At 35.9% G+C, this 23,935-nt stretch overlaps 1 protein-coding gene across 1 annotated transcript in view; it reads right to left on the bottom strand.

Annotated features, from left to right (window-relative positions):
• Window positions 1-307: 307 nt before the first annotated feature.
• The window catches only part of CABCOCO1 (ciliary associated calcium binding coiled-coil 1), a 101,591-nt gene continuing 77,963 nt past the window's right edge, over window positions 308-23,935 (bottom strand). Inside the window, exons 6-8 of the mRNA XM_017542305.2 lie at window positions 7,047-7,169; window positions 6,231-6,365; window positions 308-1,157 (exon numbers count right to left, since the gene is read on the bottom strand). Coding sequence (XP_017397794.1) covers window positions 1,083-1,157; window positions 6,231-6,365; window positions 7,047-7,169 — 333 coding nt within the window. The 3' untranslated portion in view covers window positions 308-1,082. The remainder of the gene's footprint in view (window positions 1,158-6,230; window positions 6,366-7,046; window positions 7,170-23,935) is intronic.

The raw sequence follows: 23,935 nt of genomic DNA, 5'->3' as shown, positions 1-23,935 counted from the left end.
CTGCCTGTGCCCCAAATGAATATATTTTGGGCAGTTTCTTTGAACTGATGGAGAAAGTAGGGTTAAAGCTGATATTCAATCAAGTGTCAGCCAGATCCAAGTACTGTATAACCTGGAAAATTTTTGAAGAAATTGCTACCTCCTAGCAATACTCTCCATTCCGGTATACTCTGAAGTATAAGAACTTTGGAAAAGACTTTGGTAGTAATTAATAAATTTGTCCAGCTGGGGACAATCAGCTGGCAAATTGATATTTTTCTTTTGAAATTATATTTTAATAAAGGTATTTAAAGACTTGAGATTTTAAAAAATCGTTCCACTGCAATATAATGGTTAATTCTGGGAGCCCTGTGAGTTTGATTTGTATTTAAGATTTTTACAATCTATATATAGGTTGGTCTTTAATAACCATTTAGACATTGCTTCTTTTTATATAGGTCATGTATTCTCCTGAGAGAGTAACAAGATTAGAAATAACAAATACAGTACAGAATAAATTAAAGTGCTTCAAACTGCATTATATAATTTCAGAAAATTGGTTTCACACTGAAACATTTAAATAAGAAAACCAAATGATTTCAGAAAAAAAAAAAACCCTAGTATATGCATTTGAATTGCTATTGTTTAATAAATTCTATCCTCAGCAGTGTGGTATTGGTATCTTTTCACAATGTTCCAGTAATGTGGCAGTTCATTTAGGTCAAAATGGATAAAATTATTATCATTTTTCTTTATTTCCGGTTATTTAAAAAGTTGGTTTCATTCTCCTTGAAGATGAATAGCATTTATTAGTCAAAACATCAAAGGACTATCGTCAAAGTATTTTTTAAATATAATTCTCTAAACTCTTGTATACAAAATGTTCTTATTATGCTTGGTGCAGCCCATCAGAGGCTGTTATGAGACGGGAGATAGCAAAATTGGGACGAATACTTTTCTAATTACTTAGGATAATAAAAAATGGGGCTTGGTTTTCCTTTCACAACTAAGTGATGGCGATACGACGCTCCAGAGAGTCTATTATTCTGGCTGGTTTTGTTTGTTTCTGTGAAGTTTAGCATCACTCTCCTTGTACAGAGTCCTCAGGCCTTTTTCAATTTTTCTATTCGTGCATTAAAGACCTCTTCCTGTATTTGCAGTTTTTCGTTTATCTCGGTCTGTGAAGACAATCATACAAAACATGGCTATGATGGAGCTATCTTTTGCTGCACATTGTCTTTGTGGTTTTGACATACTATAGTGCCTAAAGACAGACATTATCCCTCACACACCTTCCTGTTTTGCAGACATAGCTGTGTTTCAGCCTGTAGTGATGTGATAACACTTTATCATATTTCTCTGCACATTTCCAATGTATAGCATGTCTGCTATGAACAGGAAGTGGTATTTGGACAGCCATTTTTCACATAGCCTTGTGTTGGAAGTTAGGATAATTTATCTGTATTTTCAGACAGACTTTACCAATGAGCACCGAATCAGAATAACTGCTTTGGGCTTAGTTATTGCAGTATTGTGGGTCCCTCCACCCATCTGCAATGGATATCTGCATCTCCTGTGTAATTCATTCTAAATGAGATCCCAGAAAACTTCTGTTATGAAATAACAACACAAGTAATCTTACAATTAGAACAATTTCCATAATTAAGAGTATTCATCATACATTAGAACCCTTGGAATGATGCCACTTTGTGGTATATTTTTGGTAGAAAGAAGTAAGCATTTGCTGTCAGGTTTTGTGATTGCCGAGGTGGTGATAGCATTTTGCCTCTGGCAGTGATCTTCTGTGGACTCATATAGATACCTGCACAATTCCAGAAATGCTTTCACATTATCTGAACATTAGTAGCCCAGGAAATGTCCTCCCTTTTTCACAAGGGATAATACAACTATGTACAGAAAAATCCAGTGGGTTGATGTGGTAAAATTTATGTTGTTCTTGTTTAGGTGCTTTTTAAAATGTCTAACACTGTATAAGGAGTATATATAAATATAAACATATTTATATATATTCGTAAATCTATATTTACAATAGATATTTATAGATATCTATATTAAATATATATTTACAATAGATATTTATAGATATCTATAAATTTATGTAAATTCAAAGTTTAGATTTTTAATAGCTATAACATTATTTGGGGGCTTCAGGGTAACTGTACTTGACACCTTTTATTATTTTAATTTAGATAGATGACATTTAAAAAATATTAAAAATACTGTTTTAAGCCCAGATATACTTTTTCGTATTTATTTACAAGAGTGTAATTATAACAGATAGTTTTGAAATGTCCATGCTGCTTTATCTGATGAGATTTGATTTCACCTCACAGTAAATTTGATCTTTCTGGAAAGATTGCATGCGTGCCAACAATTATAGGTTCAGAATTCACATAATTATCATTCTTTTCTGGTTCAAACTTTAGTAAACCTTGGAATCAAGCTCTGGCCTTTGGCTTCTTACCTTTTCCTTTCTTGATGGTTGGGTGGAGGAGGAAAGGAGGGTCTGGAACTGTCCTCCAGGTCACAGAGGAGCGCTGTCTTTCTTTAGGATGCACTGATCCTAAACAAATCATCATCTATGCATAATTTTACATAGGGTTGAAAGGAACACTGGTCTCGAAGTGGGGAAATCTAGGTACTAGTTCAGCTGCATAGCCTTAGGTAAGTCATTTCACCTCCACCTGGGATGTTAGCTCTTACCTTAAAAACTAAGTAGGGGAATAGGATTATGTTAACATCACACTCTAGTTTTTGAATTCATAATTCCAACTTCCAATTTCGTTATATACTTCACCAATGTTATCTTTTGTTGTTATGATGTCATGAAATACTTAAAAATTTTTGTTACTTCTGCCTTATTAAAATAAATTTATGGCATACAACATATTGGGATTAACAATCCCAATATGGGATTCTTATACGTATAGGGATTAACACAGTTTGAAATAATCTTATCACAACTCCAAAGGACTGGGAAGAATTGCTCCACTCAAGCAATCAATTCTTCCCATTTTCAATTAACGTTGCTCTGTGACCACCAGTAATCTCATTTCTTTTCAGCTAAGAATTGATGTACTTATCATCTACCAGATTCTGTTTCACTACCTCATAGGGATTCTACATTAACTTGGAGACCTTTCTGGTATTTTACTGAGACAATTTATCAGAACAAGCGTAGGCCTTGGGAAAGGTTCATGAAGGTGGACCTGAAAGAGTGGCATACTGACAGAGATGAGTAATGTCTCAGATCTCCAGACTTTAGTGCTTAGTACTTTAGTGCAGTCACAACCAGCAGAGTTTGGATCTAAAGGCTCCACGTCTAGTCAAGAACTGGCTGTCATTAGCCATGTCTCCTTGTCATTATTCAGAACCTTGCTGAATAGACAAGCAATCCTGCAAATTCTATGGTTGGGTCTGGTTCTTTTTTTTTTTTTTTTTAAAGGAAAAAATGGAGAACGCATGACCTGGGTTCAGTAGCCTCTCATTGACCACTTCTTTGAGGTGATCTCATGCTCAGCTTTTCTAACCTGGAAAATTCAAGTTGACCTAAAAACATATAGAGTCCTAAGATGGCAAACTTCCCCCAAAGTTTTTATATTATTTTACCCTATTGCTTAGACAAGGGCCAACAGCCAACATTTAATGTAAGAATTTAGTGTTAGCATTCATATTTCTCTGAAATGTAATTCTTTAAATATATTTAAGTTTGCTCCATTGGGTATAATTTTTATTATACAACTCAGGGCCAAAATAATTTCATTTTGAATGTATCTTTAAAATTAAAATACCTAAACTATATAGGCTTAAAATGTTTGCTCAATTCAGTATAATTTTAATTAACATCTCAGGGCCAAGACAACTTCATTCTTAATAAATCTCTAAGCCATAAAGTGAGTCAATGGGAAAATAAGTGAATTAACATAAAAAACTTAAGGATTCGTACTACATTTTCAGAAATTTCTGTATTATAAAAGGTAAAATATGCCTGAAACCACATAGAAAAGGAGTTTTGAAAAAAAACTGTACTTAAAACAGGAATTATTTACTGCCTTTTTTTTTCCCCAAAAATTGTAATAAAGCATGACTTTTAAACAACGTAGGAGAAAAAAACTGTGGGAAAATTAAAAGTACCTTACAAGTAGCAATTCATTAAATCTTCCTACAGCAGGTCAGTGTGTTCAAATGGCCTATATACACTGACCACTGACATACAGCTACCTTTGAAAAGAGATATGGCAGTTCTTAGAGCCAGGAACACTGGAAGGCAGGTTTTAGAAGTGGAAAATGACCTACACATCTAAAATAGGAAGAGGAATTTAGGTAAGCAGAGAGTAATTACCCAACTTGGAATTTGACCAAAACACAAGGGTAAACACAGAAAAAGTGCCATACCACAGGAGTATTAAAATCCAAAGTACTCTGGTTGTGATATTAGAAGTTATGAGGTTTTTGTGGATAATACTGGAATTAGAACTAGAACCCAGGTCACAGCTCCCACTCAGGGTCTTTCATCAGTTGTTGACCATGGAAACTCTGGACAAATAACTTAGTCTTTCTGTGTCTCATTTTTCAATTTATCAGGGGAAGTGCCTGCCTAACTCACATGGAGTTTACTAGGATTACAGAGAGAAAATACATAAAGGGGTCTGCCATCTTGAGCCATTGTATAAATCCACATCATCATGCTATTTCATTGAAAAATTGGCAATAATTTGGCCCAGGCTGATGTCCACTTAATACAGAAATGATTGTGGCACGTAGAGGATCTGCATCCCTGTCCTCTGGTCCACGTCCTCTCCATGCCTAATTACATTTAGGTGAGCAAGCTATTGAACTTCCAAGATGGCTTCAGGCCAATGGGAAGATAACACACAGACACATAGCTATCATATAGAGTAGGGTTATAAATGCTGCAGACAGACTGTAATATTTAAAATAATTTCAATGAAGAGTTAAAAACATACTATTCACTACACGGAACACAGCTTTGGTAAAGATGTTTTCAATTTTGGGGGCCTGCAAACAATGCAATTACTGTCTAGTAGTTCCTCTGCAATAATTTCAGAGCTGCAGGATCGCAAAGGAGCCCAGAGCCATGATTATACATAAACTATATTTAGATGAAATGTTATCAAATCTAAAAAGGAGATATATTCTGAACTCAGCTTAATTCAACTGCACTCTGCCCTTCTACACAATAACCAGTTATTACATTCATGGGGTTGTTAACAATAAAGCTTTGTGTAAAACGTGTTCTTCCACTATTTCTGGTAAACACTAAACACCCCTTATTAAGCTGAGGACTTTGGCTGAGTCTGTTGGCACCAAATCATTAAGTGTTCATGTAAATAGTGCAATAACATTTGATGACTAAAAAAGTTACAAGGTATGTTTATGCCAAGCTAATCTTTTGCTCTTTTTAAATTAGTTGTTAATACAGTGTGCTTTTAATATATGGTCTCCTATTCAGATGACAACTAAATCGTCTCCTGAGATGCATTAATATTTTAAATATGCACTATGTTTTCCTTCTGATTTATAGTTATTTCTATAAGAAATTGCAAATTTACTCAAAATGTGCATTTTACTTATTTAATCATTTGGCCTGAAAAATTATGTGAATTCCTGTAAGTCTTTGAGTTGAGGTAGAAATGGTTGTTTTTTGAACAGAAGGAGAAAGAACTCAGCATAAACCTAAGCCAGTTGACAAATCATTGGCAGCTGCTATTCATAGACTGTTGCCATCACCATTTTTATGTAGTTACTGGTGTAAACTGCTCAGCCATTAATGATAGGTGAAAAGGGACAAGCTGTCTGACAGGCAGTTTAAAGATCTGAAAGCCTTTAGAAATTTGGTGAGAAGACTTAGCTAAGAATTAAGGTTTGATCTTCGGTGTTTACCGTTTAGAAATGCACTCCAATTCCTTTTGCATGAGCAGTGTTTACAGTTTGACAAGGTATGAATCCTTTACCATGTTATTTTTTGGGTTTTGTCATTGATTTTGTTAACTGATAACATGCAACACACTAGATGCTGTTGGAAAATCTATTTTGTGATCTTACTGAATCTCTGATGACTCAACTGAGCATTATGTGAAGCTGTTAAATTGAGCTTCATCATAAGCATCACTCATGCTAGCAGTGTGGGAGTGTTTATAGACATTAAGGTTAAGGTTGGCTAATTAACCTGTAATAAAGTAAGTGAGCATACTATCAATACTGAGTACCTGAATGCCGATTAAAATGTCATCTGTGACTTGATCCAGCACTGATTTTACATCTTCAATGGTGAAACCAAATGAAGGATCCACATCTGAGGTTTCTGGCTGAGACTCCTCAGGGCCTTGTTCTTGATCCAACCCCTAGAATATTGAACGTAAACAACACTCAGGTGATTTCAAGAGCATTTAGTGATTTACATGGAACCTAAAACTTCTTTTTTAAAATTCATTTTATTTTACTTTAAGTTCCGGGATACAAGTGCAGAATGTGTAGGTTTGTAACATAGGTATACGTGTGCCATGGTGGTTTGCTGCACCTCTGAACCTGTCATCTAAGTTCTAAGGCCTGCATGCATTAGCTATTTGTCCTGATGTTCTCCATTCCCTTTCCTGCCCATCCTTCAACTGGCCCGGGTATGTGTTGTTCCCCTCCCTGTGTCCATATGTTCTCATTGGAACCTCAAACTTCTATTGGATACTATTCTAGCAGGAATAATGTCAATCTGGAGGGAGATTTTGATTTAATGTTACTCTGCATTTATATTATTATTCGTGAAGGTTATGACATATCAAGTCATGGTACCAGCGTGGTGCCTAGAGGGAAGTGAAGGTGGAAATCAGGGAGGACGTGGTAGAAAAGATTAAAATTGCTGAACTACCATCAGTGGACCCATCTTTGATTCAACACTTAGAGAAATATTTGTATTTGGTTGGGAAAAATCAGGGGCAAAGAAAATGAAGAAAACATTTAGTACATTTCCTCTCACCCCAAGAGAATATAATAATGAGGTAGGTTGAATGAAAAGACAAAAAGAAACATACCTTCATTTCTCTATCCAATGTTGTGGAGGGCTCTATGAATGTTGAGTAAATATCAAATGAGATTCCTTCTTCCAGAGGTTCTGGGAAAGGGCCACCTGCAGGCTTGACAACCTCTATCACTTGCTGATGGGAAGAAAAAAGTTGAATTACGGCACAGCCTTTGGTGAGCAACCACAATTTCGGTCAGTTCCATTATATATGTACCATAGTTCCAAGCCTGTTACATATGTACCATAGCTCCAAGTCTGTTATGCCACAAGTCAAAGTGCCGCCTCCTTTGAATTTTTGATGCCACCGCCCTGTTGATTCTCCAGTGCTTTTTGACCTCCATTTCTCAAAATTAACACTTGTTTTCCCATTGTCTCAGTCTCTTTCTGTACTCTGCAATTTAGGATTTCGTGTAGTACCACCTCGGTCTTTAACTGTTTAGGGCTTCAGTATCCCCTTTCTCCTGACTAGAAGCTCTCTGTTAGTGGAGAATCAAGTTTTAGATGCTCTCTATATCTTCTCTAGTTCTGGCAGAGGATTAGGTGTTTAATACACTTGATATCCTGATGGGGATTGCTATTACTCAGCAGAATGTAGCTGCTGAAGTGGCCATCAAGAACTTGGTGATGAAGACAATAAGGGCTGCAAAGGTTAATATATGAAGCCAGTAGATCAGGGAGGAGATTTTCCAAAAACACAGAGGGCAAGTTAAGACTACACCATGAGCATTTAACAATTCTTTAGCAATAGCGTGCCACTAAGAAGGAGACCGATTAACACTGGAAATGAAGGAAAAGGAGAGTCAAGGAAGCCGACTTTGGCAGCACCCATCTCACCCTGACTCGGGGGAAGGAAAGCGGAGATGAGGGTATTAATAACATTAAACTTTTGATTCATTTAATTAGTTGTTGTTTTAATTCCATGTTTAACAAGCAACATTTTAGTTATAATTTGAATTACCATCCCAATTGATCTGTAGAGACATGCCCACTTGAGGATTCTAGTTTTCATGCCTACTGCATGCCTTGTTGTAAATTGATGAATTGTTTTACTTTATATAAGCTTGTTATTGTGGCCCAGAGATGAAGTTACCCACAATATAGTGACAAAGTCAGGCCCTGAGCTTAGAGCTTCAAACACAAGTTTGAAGACAAGCTTTTGAAAATGCATAAATTCAACAAATAATTATCATCTTGTGAAGCCTGAAAAAAAAAGAACTAATCATACATTCATTTTTAATGTCTCCACAATATTTCAAATAAATTTGCATGTTACATGTCGTCATTTAAATATTAATGTTTTTATTTAGATAGGATTCGGAATGTACAGGTAGCTAAATTATTTTTCTGGTCTTTTGAATGCTTGTGTGTTTTGCATTGAATTAATAATTTTAACTTGATTTTATACAAAGTTGCTGCTTAGTATAAATACATAGAAGCCCCAACGTGTCCTAATTTTATAGTCAAAAAGATTTGGAAACCAAGAGGTTAAATGATTGGCCTAAGTTCAAATAGTTAGTTCTTGACAGGGCTGGGAGTTAAACCCTGGTGTGTTGACTTCTTGTCCTTCGTGGTTTTCAGTAAACTGTAATACGTCATTAAGTTGCCATACTTGGAAATTATTGCTATTATTAAGCACTTAATTTTTATTCTGTTAGGTGACATCATTCCAGATTGTTTATCTGAAGTCAACTAAATGTTAATCAAAATAGAATACTGAGAAAACATATCAGAACAGTTCTTTTCTCTTATGCACTTCCATGAGCGATTGCATTTTTCCTAAATGGGGCGTACAAGAATTTCATCTTCCCACAAAATGATCTGTACCTTTTTTCACCACTCTTGTTTTTCATCCTTCCTTTACCTTCTATCGCTCTTTATTTTACCAAGCTAGGAAAAGGAGACACCTAAACCTATTTTAGTGGCCTCTGAAATATTAGAAGTAAAATAAATAAGTTGCCCATGGGAATCAGAGACAAGAGAAGATGATGAGGTATTTACTTAGTGGTATAGTCTTTAATATACAGTGAGGAACAGAAAGTTTGGAGTGGGGGTGGTGGGGATGAGTGAGATACTGAAAAGAAGAGAGAAAGGAATGGAGTTTACTGAATTTACTGCAGGCACTGAGATATTCTGCAAGATAAAAGTATCGTTTTCAATGCAGTAGAATTTTCTCTGGTCTACTGTCACCGTATTTGTCTTGCTGCGGGCTTGGCTGTACACAGGCTAGGCCTTCCTGCTCATTTGCCCTCACCCCCTGTGGAAGTTCTCAATAGGCTGCCTCTCTAGCCTGGTAGTAGCTGATTCTACCATTGGCCCTTTCCTACTTGTACCTGTTTCCCCATCAGGCTGTACACTTAAATGTAAGCAGGTATTTGTGTACCTGCTTCTCTCATTGCTTTCCCTCACATCTCTGTGCTCTGGATTTCTTTATGAGGCTCATCTGAATGACTCACCAACTACTCTGTTTCCTGGTCTTTGGCACTGTGTGTGTGTGTGTGTGTGTGTGTGTGTCTGTGTGTGCTGCGTACACACTTGGAAACTGGAATTTCCCAAGAACCCGAAACTCTGACTGAGAGTTGAGCTTTTCTTCGCCTTGATTTTTATGAGTGCAGCCCACATAACTATTAATTTGATTTAACTGGCACACAAAAACTTGGGGGTGACCATTTCTTTTCTTCAGGATGTTTTGCATACTATTAGTGAACCAAACCCTGGCTCTGTTTTTCTCTTTTATGAAGAATTACACTTAGCTGTGTTAGTGAGATACTGCAAGAGGAAAATGTCCCAATTTCAGATGAGGCTAAGTATAAAGTCTTTTTATTAATAATAATAAAGTACACTGTCAAATATATGGTTTGAAATAAACACAATGCCCAGAAGCATCACAGATTTTTTTTTCACATTAAAAATGGTAGCCTTTTTAAAAAGCGAGTTTAAGGAAAATTAGAATCAATAATTGTGGTGAGAGCCCAGAGCCAGAAAATATGTTTAAATGAAACCGTCTGATGCAATAGTTTCTTTACAAAAATACAATTAGGCCTTTGTATTTTTTTTTGTAACAAAACCTCATGTTTTACAACATCACTGGTTCTGTAATAAAATCTATTTAAAACAGAGAGACATGGTCAGCTTTATTAAGTTAGATTTTCTGAAAGAACGTTATAATTTCCTCAAGTCTATGAATAGTTGAAGCAAATTAAATAAAGCTAGTTTTATAACTATTTTTATACATTCCTGTAGAATTGTAATTGTCTCATTTTTTTCCCTCAAAAGTCTAATATGTTACCTCTTAAATCTGGAAAAATAAAAACAGAAAAGGATCAAGAATGTTTATTTAAAAAACACTCCTATTTTGTCCCTTGATTTAGCAACCTCCCTTTTTGTATATGAGAATAGCACCCATAATCTTCAGATCAGGAAACAAAGGGAAGGCCTTTAAGTGAGTTGCCTGAGGCCTAATGCCGAGATTAAAAATCAGGAGTTTCTGATTATACACATGCATCCATTTGGCCAAATGATTGGTTTTGCTTGACTTTCAAATACTCCCTAAATATTACTTTGAATGTAAGCAATAAATGTGTTTCTCTTGCCATTTTGAATGCTTGAACACAAATGGATATAATAAAAACAATCATGTTGTTCCATGTGAATGCCATTTATATTTTTTCTGATAATGAGCAGACCATTTGAACTAAGGTGAGTACATTAAAAGCTCTAATAAAGAAAAGAATAGATTTCTAAACAGAATAATGGACTGTTAAGTGAACATACAATAAATAACATCTACAGATGTGGTTGCTAGAAAATTAGTTTTGCATAACTTGCCAATATACATTTCCCCAGATGTTATCTGTTACATGAAAATTAAGTTAGTTACATTGTTCATTATGTGCACAATGCATTGATGTTATTTAAGATGGTTTACATCTTTAGTTGAATTGTGCTATGGTATTTAAAGTTGAATTGTGCTTTAGGTTGAATTGTACTATGGTTATTTGAAGAATATAAAGTAAATGGCTTTTTGACATAATTTAATCCTCGTAAGTATAAAATTTCATTGCCAAACATTATGTATCTCAAAAAATCAAGGTCTTTATTTACAAGCCAAATAAAATCACAAGAAATCTTTAAAAAATTTGCATATTCAACATGAAATGGACATTCACCATGGGAATAAATACTAAGAATTTTGAAGTCTTTTGGAACTAAGTGCCGGGTCAGTTCAGATCTAAAAACATGCTTATAGGACTCAGACTCTGCTTCTAGATCTTACTGTGTCTGAGAAGTGGTATAAAGATTCTATCTAAAAATTTTTTCACTTCATGCTTTCTTTTTCTACTTTTCATGTTAACATTATCAATAGTACGAACTCTGATGTATTCTTTCACTTTAGTAATGCTTGTTTGGAGAGGGTGTAGTGATTTGCGTGTAGTGTTTGTGCCACTAAAATCTATGACTAAGGGGGTAATTATTATTAGAATCTTTTATTAAGTTTTTGGAGATATTAAAAGTGTGGTTGAGATGATAACTTTTCACTTTTTGAATACCAGAAAGCAAGATAAATCTGCTCAAGCTTTTTTGAGCTACAGGCACACACACAAAATACTGGTTTGCTTTGTAAAGACATTTGTTTGGAATTGTCAGATGATGACTTCATATGTAAATCAGAACTTACTATAAAATGTCAAAGTTTCAAAAAGTAAACTTTATTGCAAACTTTCCTGACTATTAACTAAGGAAAAAAAAGGCACAGAAATTCCTGTAATGTTTTAACTATTTTCCCCCCTTGAAGAAAGGCATTACTCATTTGCAAGTCTAATTAAGAAGTACTTGTGTGGTTCTGGAAATTTTTAACAAAAACTTGCAACACACTGACCACAATATACTGCACATAAAGTAACCACATATGAATGCCACCTGCAAAATGCAATAAACTCTAGTAATGTCATACTGAGGCCATAAATTTTAAATGAAAAGAGGAAATTCAAAAGCCAAGATTATCAGAGAAACGAATTAATCCATTTTTAAAGTATTTTGCTTTTGTGTTAGGGCCATTACAGACTTCTCAATATACTCTGTAAATGTAGAATATCAATTCTGTTACAAGAGTCCTCCTCCCTCTTTGCATTTTTGACTTGGAAATAAATTTGCAAATGCAGCACATTAATTTTCTTTCCTATGCTTAATATGCAGTATTTACATTTTGAAAAGGTTCAAAATGTTGCCAGGCTTCTGCAGAGTATGAATAGACATCTAATAGCAAGTTCTATTTTTATCCACAGCATACTGGTAGTTTGAACATTTATAACTTAATAGAGCTTTGAGACCATCAGATCCACACATGCTAATCACCTAAACAGTGAACGGTAACACAGCACAACAAGTCAGGACAGGAAATGAAGATTACCCATTCCAGCTGAAGCTGCAAGGAGAAATTTAAGTTGGCAGGCTACGGTAAACCACTTTGCAATCTGGCTAGGCCACTCCAGTTAACACCTTGTGCCCATTTTTATTTATATCTCCTGATTTCATCTTGTTTAGCTTGGGTTTTGAATAATAATTTTTTAAAAAGTTAGATAATTAAAGGAACGGATTCCAGAGTATTTTAGATATCTTTTGTATTTTTAAGTATACTCCTGCTTAAGGCCAATACTACAATTTGGAAAGAAATCTGAGTATTCCCATTTTAATGACCTCAGACAATAAAATCCTCTCTAATGAATCAGAAAAGGAGCGCCTTCTTGTAATGTAAGTGCAATTTAAAAGGAAAAGATGTTTTGATCTGGCTGTGGTGCAAACATTTCCTGAGGGATAGAACAGTTCTTCAGATACCCAGATATTTTCTAAAGATGCAATAATCTGGAAGATAGATCACTGAATTATATGCTTTAGACTTGGCTCTATACCTAATTGTGGGATGCTAAGAAAATCCCTAGGCCTCAGTTTATTTATCTGTAAAAGGAGGATAATGGTAATTGCTACCTGGCTACTTCATCGAATTGTTTCAAGCACAAACTAGATAATGAGGAATGAAAATGCTGGGAGTTCTTCAAAGGGAAAGTATTATTAAAGCTCGAAGTGTATTATTATTATTACTTATAATTACTGTTATTATTGAAAGGATCATCTTTCTAATGCCATCATTGAAAGACAGACTAGAGCAGCCATATTGAGGATGCTGGTCCATGCTACTTTTATATGTAATTGTTAACGTTGCTCAAGCAGCCCAATTAACTCGGAAGAATTTGTTAATAAGGACATACCATCACTCTGTTTCCATATAGTGACACTCTTTAAAATATTAAACATATATTCAATACCATGTTATTTGAAGATTTCCTTGGTCCCAAAAGAATTCTCTTTTGAGATCTAGATAAATGACATAATGAGGTAGATAGGTAGCATGATCAGGACGAGGGCAAGCCACCTATTTAGAAAAGGAGAGTGTTTACACCTAACTTTCCAATTAGAAAATCTGCCTCTCCACTTCCCCCACCCAATTTATCACTCTCTTTATTTTTTGTTTTTCAGCTTCAAATGTGGCCTGTGGTGGCCCCGATTGCATTTACTTTTAAAAGATTTTCCTTTATCAAATTTTGTCAAAAGTAAAGAGTCAGGGCACATGGGGCAAACTTTCAACATCTCTCTTGTGAAAATGAAATACCGGAGCTCTTCAGCTACTGAATTCAGCATTGTAGTTTTGATTCTTAGATTGACCTTACCTTGCAACTTCCTCAGGGTGAGAGATGGAAAAGTATGGTTCCATTACGAATAGCTTAAAAAAATCGAATGCTTTTCAAAATAATTTTTAGAAGCCACTCAGAGTATATTTGTTTAGCTTACTGGTTATACTCTAAAAGGCATACCCTTGAATTCAGTATAAAATTATTTCAAACAATTCTAATCATAGATTTTTGTTTGGTTTCTTCTAGAGTGTTTTATTTAAAATTGAGGTTTTTAATATTAAAAATTTTGTTTTTATGGACATTGCATTTTCATTACATCTTCTGATAGCTTGTATTTCATGGCTCTCATATTTGAGAATGCTCTTTTTGAACAAGTACCTATAATTTGCAGAAATCATATGAGATGATAAATTATAATGGTTAGAACAGGAAGAGACTACAATGGAAGAACCCTAGGTCTTTGGTTCGAGTCATTCTTTTTTCATGGACTTCCTGTTATTTTGACAGTTGAAACTACCTGAATAGGAGGAGGCTGAAACTATTTGGATAAAGCTATCATGTAATTTACTTAACTTCAAAGCCTACTGATTGAACTGCAACGTCAGTCCCGAAGCCCGCAATTGAAAGGTGGGGGCGAAGCTTCTTAAAACTATATTCATTTAGAAATAAAACGCTTTTGGTGCTCAATTAAAATGTTTGTAATGTGCTATGAAATCTTTAGAGAAGTCAACCTAATATTATTATTTCTGACCTCTTAGAGCCAAGATGTCTATTTTAAGTAATCTGACATTAAAAATGTGCTGACAAATATAGATTTGAAAAACAACACAGGAAGTTGTAAATCAGTTGGTAACCCTTAGCATCAAGGAAAGAAGAGACCACGAAAACGTAGTCATTTACTTTAGTCGACCTCAGCCTTAATTTTTAACTAAAGAAAATTTGCGGAAAGCATGATGTTTACGTTAAGATATTTTATTCATAGTTTGTGTGTTTCCCTTTTCTCCAGTAGGCTCATAAATTATTATCAGGAAACATGTTGTTACAGTTATAAATATTTCCCTCTTTGCTTAGCTCTCCCTAGCCCCTACTCTTTTTCTTCCTTGTTTAAAAAAAATCTCATTTACTGATTCTTTAACCGTATTAGGCACTTTTCTCTGGTCAGCAGGCAGGATTTTCTTGCTTTGGAGGAAACTACTGCCAATTAGTCGTATGTGCTTGGCATTCTAGAAACAGGATACTTTGAGTGAGCACCCAAGCCCTTCCTCCCATGCAAGGCAGCCTTTTATTCCATACATGGCAGATGTTATTATTTCAATGACCTAAAGAAGCATGTCTTCCCTTATAAAGAATGGGTCTGCGTACTCTAAGTTTCCCTGGCTTTTCATGAAATCTGAAATCTTAGAAATTACCAAACTGATTTCGTGGACAAAGGTGTACATAGCAATACATGTTCTCAAAAGAGACCTTTCACCTACATTCTGCAAATCACACTAGTTTAGTTAAAAATAAACAAACTGAAATAGCAGCAGCTCTGAAAAATCTAGGTGGTATCCTTATTCCAGATTCGAATGTTCTAAAAATGTGGATTTTTTTTCCCCTTAAATGTGTAGTCAGAATTCTGGATTGGCTCTGCGGCTCAGTTGAGAGTATGTCTGAGATGTGGTTTCTTTGTTTGTAAAATTAGGGAGTTGGACTAGGTCATCTTTAGTCCCGTTACAGATGTTGTAGCTTATGTTACTAAATTTCAAGTGGTTTTTTTTCTCTGTTTATACAAAACTCAAAGTTGCTTGCCTGTGTAGATCCCCAGATTTAGTATTTTTCTGTCGTGATGTAGAAGAATATTTGGATTACGCATTTAGTGCTTACTGGAATCTTTGACAGGCTGAAGCTTGTCCATTTATTCCTCCTTAATTACCTTCCCCAAACCTGCTTGTCCTCCAGATCCTTTATCTTTCGGTGGCATCACTAGCTTCTCAGTTACTGGACTCAAAGCCTTGCAGCTGTCTTCAGTTATTCTCTCTCCCTCGTCCCTAACATTGAATGAGCCATAAAACTCATTGGGGGCATCTAGTGATGCCTGTCCCACCTGCGCCCTTCTTTTTTTTGAAGCCTTCAGCTCCATGTTCTTGTCTTCACAGATCTCGAGCTTCAGCCATACTAGATGATTCACTCTTTCCCTGCTTGCCCAGTGCCTGCAGCATAATGGATGCTCCATAATTGTTATATAGGCGGGGAGAGGGAGCAGAAGAGCGAGAGAGAGTTTTTTTTTTTAAAAAAGGCAAGGCAAAGCAAAGCAGAGCAAAGCAAACCAAGGCACGGAGGAAGCTGCTGGCTCAGCCCGTCTTGCCTATGCTGCTCCCTCTGCTGGGGGCGCTTTTCCCTGCATCTTGCCAGACCATCTCATCCACCTGGACTTCCCACCCAGCTCAATCACCCCTGTGAAGTTTCTCCTCATTGCCCTGGTGCTCTCAGAGTATCATGCTTATTTCACTTCATAGTATGTGTCACATTGGCCTTGAGTTACAGCCAGATAGAGCGATCTCTCGCCACTGTGAGGAGACAACTGGAGGACACGGGGCATGCCATGTTCCTCTTAAGGACCCCTAGCTCAGGCCTTGGTACACAGTGGGCATTCATTAAATGTTGAGTATTTCATCAGAGTATCCACTCACTTAAAAATCTCCAGGACCGCCTAGTTTGTTAGATCAGCTACAAATCAGTTTAAATATTTGTCTTGAAAAATGGTAACACTTGAGAAGCAAACCTAGTCATTGTATTGTTGCATCAGTGCAACTATCTGTATTTCATATCAGTGGAACCCTAGAGTATTTGTTTGATTAACAGAATGCCAAACAACCAAACCGATTCTCACTGATTTGACTTTATTGATAGTTATTATTATTATTATTATTACTATTATTATTATTTGAGACAGAGTTTCTCTCTGTTGCCAAGGCTGGAGTGCAGTGGCACAATCTTGGCTCACTGCAACCTCCACCTGCCAGGTTCAAGCAATTCTCCTGCCTCATTTCTGAACAGCTGGGATTACAGGCACCTGCCACCACGCTAAGCTAATTTTTGTGCTTTTAGTAGAGATGGGTTTCACCATATTGGCCAGGCTGGTCTTGAACTCCTGACCTCAGGTGATCCACCTGCCTTGGCCTCCCAAAGTGCTGGGATTACAGGTGTGAGCCACCGTGGTTGGCCCGATAGTTATTTTTAACTGACTTATAATTAAACTGTTTTATAGACACAGCATAGTTTAAAATCATAGAGTTCCTCAGAGATACCACACCCCTTACCTAGCTCCTGATGAAAGTAACATCAGGAGGTGAATTTCTAGGAGGGCTGACACTAGGGGCCACTGTTCACATTGCTTTCCGTGAGCCTCCTCTGGTCCGGCACTCAGAATACAATGTGAAAGGTACCCACTGGAGCTGCGAAATGGGGAGGCGCTAAGGGCAGTGTTGGTCACCACCAGGGAAAACAAACTGATGATGAAAAAAAAAAGCAGCTCTCATTTATTGAGAACTTACCCTGTGCTTGGGATTGGGCTAGTTAGAAAGTATGTTATAAATAGTAAGTCCTTCAAGTCATATTACATTGTGAGGAAAGGTTTTATTGACTTCATTTTTTGGTAAAGTGCCAAAAGCTAAAAGAGGTTCAATAGCTCAGCCAATGCCACGCAACCAAAACATGGAGAATTCGATCGGAACTTAAACCCGGATCTATCTGACTCTGAAACCCACGCACGTAACATTCAGGGGAAGGGGAACCCTAGTACTTCATTATGAATTCCAAAAACTGTTTCTCTCTGGTTTATATGTGAGGAAATACAGCTTCAGAAAAGTAAAATGACATGTGTATACCAGAGTTGTGAAAGCAGGCATTCTCTGGTAAATTCAGAAAGAAAATTTGTTCACTGGTTCTATGCTGTGTTGGCACTAACTACAGTGCATTGTTCCAAAATAAGTCAATGAAAGTCAGGAATGAAGGATTGAATACTTTTTAAAGATGGCAAGATATGAAAAGCATTGCATGTATAAAGAAATCTGAGAGCACACTTAATTCATTTGTGTAAACAGGAAAGTACAGGGGCATCAGTTTGCTTTTGGCCATGAAAACTGCATGCTCTTGCTCAAATGTCAATTTGTCCTATTTGTTATCATTGTAATTACTGTTTTCATTGGAATCACAGTTTTCTTGAGGAACAGGCATACAGAAAAACAACCAATAACCTACAGAGTTAAAAAATACATAGAGGAATGGGATGGTCGTGTGACCAAAGCTCTTGTGATTATTCTTCCACTGTGTGCTGTAATGTGCTTTAAATCCATTTCCATATTTTTAATTAACACTTACTTCCAAAAAACTTTCTGGAGGCCATTTAAATCACAAATGGGGGAAAAACAAATTTACTTTATCAGAAAATTGGCTATAGACTATTTTGGTGGCTTTTATTATTTTTACCTATTAATGATTAAAATTAAATATAGCCCGATTGTTCACAACAGAAGGCAGTGAAATAATTTCCATGGCTGATATAATTTTAAAGTCAAACCTGGGTGAATATGTTATTAGTTCTGCGGTGTATGAGTCTCATTGTCCATCCTGCAGCTCTGATTCCTGATCAGACCCATGCATCTCGTAAAAGGAATTATACAGCTGGAACAAGTTACTCTTCTAACAGAGACCCAGGGGTACATTGGCTTTTTCTCATCAGTGGTCCCACAGGGCCTAGAGTGCTGCTTCTGCCCTGTGGATTTTAGGCATCTATTTTCATGGTTTGAATAATTTATTTTTTTAAGTCGGAAACAGAGAATGCGATCTTACCGCACAAATACTATTTTGAAAACTCTAACACCACAAAAGCTATATCATCTGCTAGGTCAAAACACTGTCACTGTCACCAGTCAAACGCATAACTGCAGCTCTTTGAGGATTCCCATTCATTCACAGTTCTGCAGCAAGGGTCACAGTTTCCTCATCTAGAAAATGGCCATAACGATGGTTACCCACTGCCTGTTTTCTTCGGAGGACTAAATCAATGTGGAAGGTACTCACACAGTGCCTGACATGTAGAAAGAGCTTAAAGGTGTGAGGTTTTTTTTTTGTTTTTGTTTCTTAAAATTTCCATGTCACATATTTATGTCTACAACAATGCTAAACAAAGGTCTCAGAGGGTAAGGACTTGATCTGTTTTTTCCCCAACTTCACAGCCTGGCAGGTGGCTAAGAAGTAGTGGGAAAATAGTAACTATTCACTGAATAATTAAATGTAGAAAATCACTGAATTTTATAGAGTCAGGAAGCCACTATATTGCTATTTTCCCCTGTTATATAGTCTCTCGATTAATAATGCCAAATTTTTGGATTTTTTTTTCCCATATCTCACCCCACCTCACCTCCCCAGTGCAACCTACCCATCAGGCTGCTCCTCATCCGGGTGTCCAGTCCTGCTCCTTGACTTTTCCATATTCCTCCTCTGCTAATGGTCAGACTCTTCCCAAAAGTGTACATGCTAGATGAAGTTATGTATGATGATTGATTGTGGTGATAAGACTGAAATATTAGGTGAATATGTGGTGATAGGACTGAAATATCACTCTATCCTTAGGTGGGAGGATAGCCTGTTCCCTGATGGGAGAATTATTCAGGCCAGGAAAACCTCCGAAGGGTCGTTCTGGTTTTCACACTTGTATGAACATGGCCTTGATATGAGGGTTTGCTAATGAAGCTGGTGAATCTGGCCCAGCATGCTAATTTACTTGATCCAGAGAACTTCCCAGTATTTATAAATTAATTCTGTACATTAGGCAACTAATATTTAGATAAGAAAATCAGAAAACAGCACATTCTGCAAGAAAGCACTTCAACAGATTGAAGTATCAATCGACTCTAGCAAAGCTATATCATTTAAGTAATCAAAAACAAGCAAAGATAAAGAGCTACTGTTTGGAAATTCTGCTAGAAATAAGAAACCAGGGCTAAAAACATTCAGATAATAAAGTAACATTGCAAAAGCAAGCCATAGCATTAATTGGCTTAACCTAATTATACAATCTACAATTAAGCCTTAACATATTTCAGATTGCTAGTATCATTGGAAACACCAACCAACTGATTATCATCATTGCCCCAGGAAAAGATGAAGGTTTTACCATGGAAAGATCATGTGTTCAAGGTATGTTTTGAAGAACAGATAAGACTATCAAAATGTTATGAAATGACACATTCTGTTTCTTTAGCTTCTGTTTGTGTTAGAAGCTTTTTATTCTCATCTGCTCAACAATGCTGTGTAAATACTAAGAAATGACTGGGAAGGCAATGTTACAACATGAATTCTTTATCTAAAAAACACCAGTTTTCTTACCGTGTATTTTGTTATAATTGGTATATTTATCTACTTATTGGTGAATAATTTTATTTTGGTTTTAGACACAGAAATACAACATTAAAACTAATTTATTCTTTTGTCAGATTGATTTTTCTATTGGTAGATCATAAGACATTTTATTATTTCAACAAGAATTTTTTTAAAGCACTTGCTGTTATATCTCTGAACTTCACCATCTCACTAGCATCTGTCAGATTTAATCACCTACGGAACTACCTTATAAAGATTACCTTATCAGAAAAAGTGTCATCTTGTAAGCTTAGGTGTGAGAACTGCAAAATAAAGCTGAGCTACACTAACAACTGCTGTGCTAATTTATTGTAAATTATGATTTTTTTTTGTTTGCAGAGATAAGACATGAGAAGTGTTTCTATTTAAATTCATTTCCTATTATTTCAACATAAATACAAAATAGCTTTAAAAAAAAGAGTGAGAACATAGAATATTCCTTAAATAGGCTTTAGCGACAGTGAAATTTATTTTCTAAGCTATTAGTACCAGTCATGTCACAGCATTCTAGGTGCAGAATCAGACAGAACCATTAAGACAAAACATGAATGCTTAGAACACGAGATGGAAATTACTGATTGTCATGTGAAGAGTGATGATTTATAGGATATGAACTGGAAATAATTGTGTAGCAAGTTGATATACAACAAAGCTTTAATTCACTGGGATGACAACGTATACTTGTAATCTACCGACCTAGCACCACTCATGATAGATTATAGCCATTCAGAATGTATAAGCATGTCTTTTTCATGAACATTCTGGCAACCATAGTTCAGATGACTCCAGTAAAAACAACTGCAATGTTTTTAACCAAGCTGGTTCTCTTAGAAATGTAAAAATCATAATGAGTCACTATATTATTAAAGTTCAGAACTAGGTGGCAATGAATCACATGAAGTTATCTTTAAATCACCAAAGAGAGCATAAATTGGGTCCTATAAAGCACCACAATTCTCTGTGCATTTTAAACAAGATGAACCTCTTATATAAACACAATTTTTTTATTATATTTATTATGATTATTATTAAAACTAGAGTAAAATTTAGTGCTCATAAAGTGAAGGGCTAATGTTGCTGGCCAGAGCCAGAAAGAGCATAAGCCTATATTTTATAGACTCCTTTGTGTAGCTCAGCCAATATATTTTGACCTATTCTCATTCTTATGAGTACATGATAAACATGGGAATTTGTGTGATCCTTAAACGAATGCATAAGCAGATAGGGTTTGTGGTAAGAGACCCTCAAATCCATCTTGATTTTTAACTTCAACTAAGATTTCGACTCTAGTCTCAGAGAACCAGTTGTAGGTCAACCCAACTGTTTCATCCCCTCCTTTTTAAATAACACTTTGGGTCTTTCAAAGAAAATGGAGTTGAAATACATTTAAGAAAAAAGTGAAAAGTCATCTTGCTGCATTTGCTGTGATCCTCTGCCAGTAAACTTTATGCTACAGCACATCACATGTTTAAAAGAAGAGTCTTGTCTTTTGCATAAGATTTAGATTTTGGTTCAATTCAACTCATCTGTGTGCATTCCATGTGTAAACCATGTCAAAGGCAGGATTTCTGCCTTATACGAGTTACAGTCTGAAGGTGGAGTAAGAAGGCAGGAATACAAATACCTGTACAATTCATTGTAACACTACATAAAAATGGCTACAGTTGGGCCATAGGGGTAAAGGACTGTTGGGTGACTCCTTGGTTTTAGCTGACAACAAAACAATGCACCTGTTAGGGATGGGCCAGACAAAGAGAAGAACAAGGACAGGGAGGGTATAGTGGGGTTTGTAGGTGGACCTTGTCAACTAGCTACTCCTCACGGTAGTTACCCAAAGCCAGAGGAATAAGTAGCATTAAGTGGCCTGGAATATAAAAACATGTCAAAATAATCTTGGCTCTGGAAGAATTTAAGCATAATTGTTAACTTCTGATAAATACTACTTTGACTATAAAGAAAACAGAAGAAATACTGTTTCTGGTTAATGGTTATTTATACTTAAAACGTTTGTAGTTAGAAGGATACAAATAGACCTCTGGTCATAGATTATGAAAAACACATTTGATAGCTAGATATAAAAATCCCAATATTAATAACTACTGACATTATGTAGTTCTTGCTTCCAAAAGCCCTTGACAAATATTACTGACTGTATACATACTGGAATAGCACTGAAATGCTGCTACCCTTTCAAAAGACTAGACATTAATTCAAGGAAAAAGTAGCAAATGGAAATATAGGTCTGCAGAATATAGTGTGCATTTGGAAACAAACCCATACCATTTCATCTTGCTTGCAAAGTGTTTGCCATATTTTATTTTAATTTTATTGAATTGCTGCTGTTATTTAACTTAATTCTCTTACTAAGACCTCTATGCTGTTTGTCATTTTTCTTAAAGGTAGGGCCTAAGCTGATTTATGATTGCAGTAGGGCAGTAAGTACCAGGGCTGATGGTGACTTCTGAGAACAACAGCTCTGACTCTTTAGCGCCTCCTAGTGTGAGGAGGGCTGATATGCCAGCACAACATAGGAGTGCCATGTACTGTAAGGACTAGTTCAATTTCATCACAAACTGAGATTGTATGTGGTTAACTGAGAAATACCACCTGGCTCAAACAAGTTTCACTTTTGAAATATTAGATCAAACGGGTTGTTGTTGATCTGCTTGATGACCCTGATTAAAATGATGCTATGTTTGTTCATTTGCTTGAACAAAGTGTAAATTACTTGGCAATAATCATATTTAAAAGCCAGGAAACACAAAATGTTTAATGTATACTTTTAGAGCCTTCACTATAAAATAGGAATAATTTTACTGCATTCTCAAAGTATGACTGAAAATGATAGATTATAAATTAAGATGATTTACATTTCCTGTAATAATATTATACTTTGGAAATTTCAATTCAATTCAGTGTTTATTTCAAATCATTTGTTTTAAATTTTAACATTCCTCCTGCCCTCTTCTGTAAATCCTGTGTATCTTCAAAAGTTAAACTCTTAGCATTCCTTAAAGCTTTCATATTTTTTCAGAAAACAAGGAACTCTATATTTTATAAACTCTCATGTATATGATCATTGTCACCATCACTGAACATGCGCTACAAGCCAAGGACTGCACTAGGTCATGGGTATTCAGAGACAAACAACACATAGTCTCTGACTTTCAAGGTCTCAGTCTGTTGTGTGGGTGAGTGGGGGGCTTGGTAGGAATAGCATAATTTGCAGAATGAAACAATTATTAGAAGTATATGTAGGGTGTTCTAGAAATTTATTTATTTTTGGTGGGAGGGAAGAGAAGAAGGGATTCAGAGAAAGCTTAAAAAAAGAGATGGTGTCTGAGTTGACTGTGAAAGGAGAAACAGGAGTTAGCATGCAGATGGGGTTGGATAGGGAGGGAAAATACCAGATAGACAGAAAGAGGAAGTAGCATGTATAAATGAATAGATACATAAGGAGAGCATTCTAGAACAAAAGATGCACGTGACATTGGTGAAAAGCTAGGGTTAAACTGGCCTGGTTCAGCCCCAGCTTTGGTATTTTGCAACTATAAGACCTCTGGGCAAATCATCTAATCTCCTACAAGCCTTGGGTTTTCCACTCATTACATGGGACAAATAACTTGCTGATTGATAATAAACTAATTGGTAGAGCCAATTTTCTTAGAAACATAAAAAAATTCAAACATTCAAACAATGGAAAGCAAAATTAAAGTGAAATTTAGTTGAGTGCTAATGTTTTAAATATTGAAATGTAAATGTTTTAAATTTAAAATGTGATTTACAATCTTTCAGAGTAAGTCATGTC

Source organism: Cebus imitator, unplaced genomic scaffold (genome assembly GCF_001604975.1).
Source record: "Cebus imitator isolate Cc_AM_T3 unplaced genomic scaffold, Cebus_imitator-1.0 Scaffold142, whole genome shotgun sequence".
NCBI classification, from domain to species: Eukaryota; Metazoa; Chordata; class Mammalia; order Primates; family Cebidae; genus Cebus; species Cebus imitator.
This window is presented reverse-complemented; position numbering and strand designations above follow the sequence as displayed.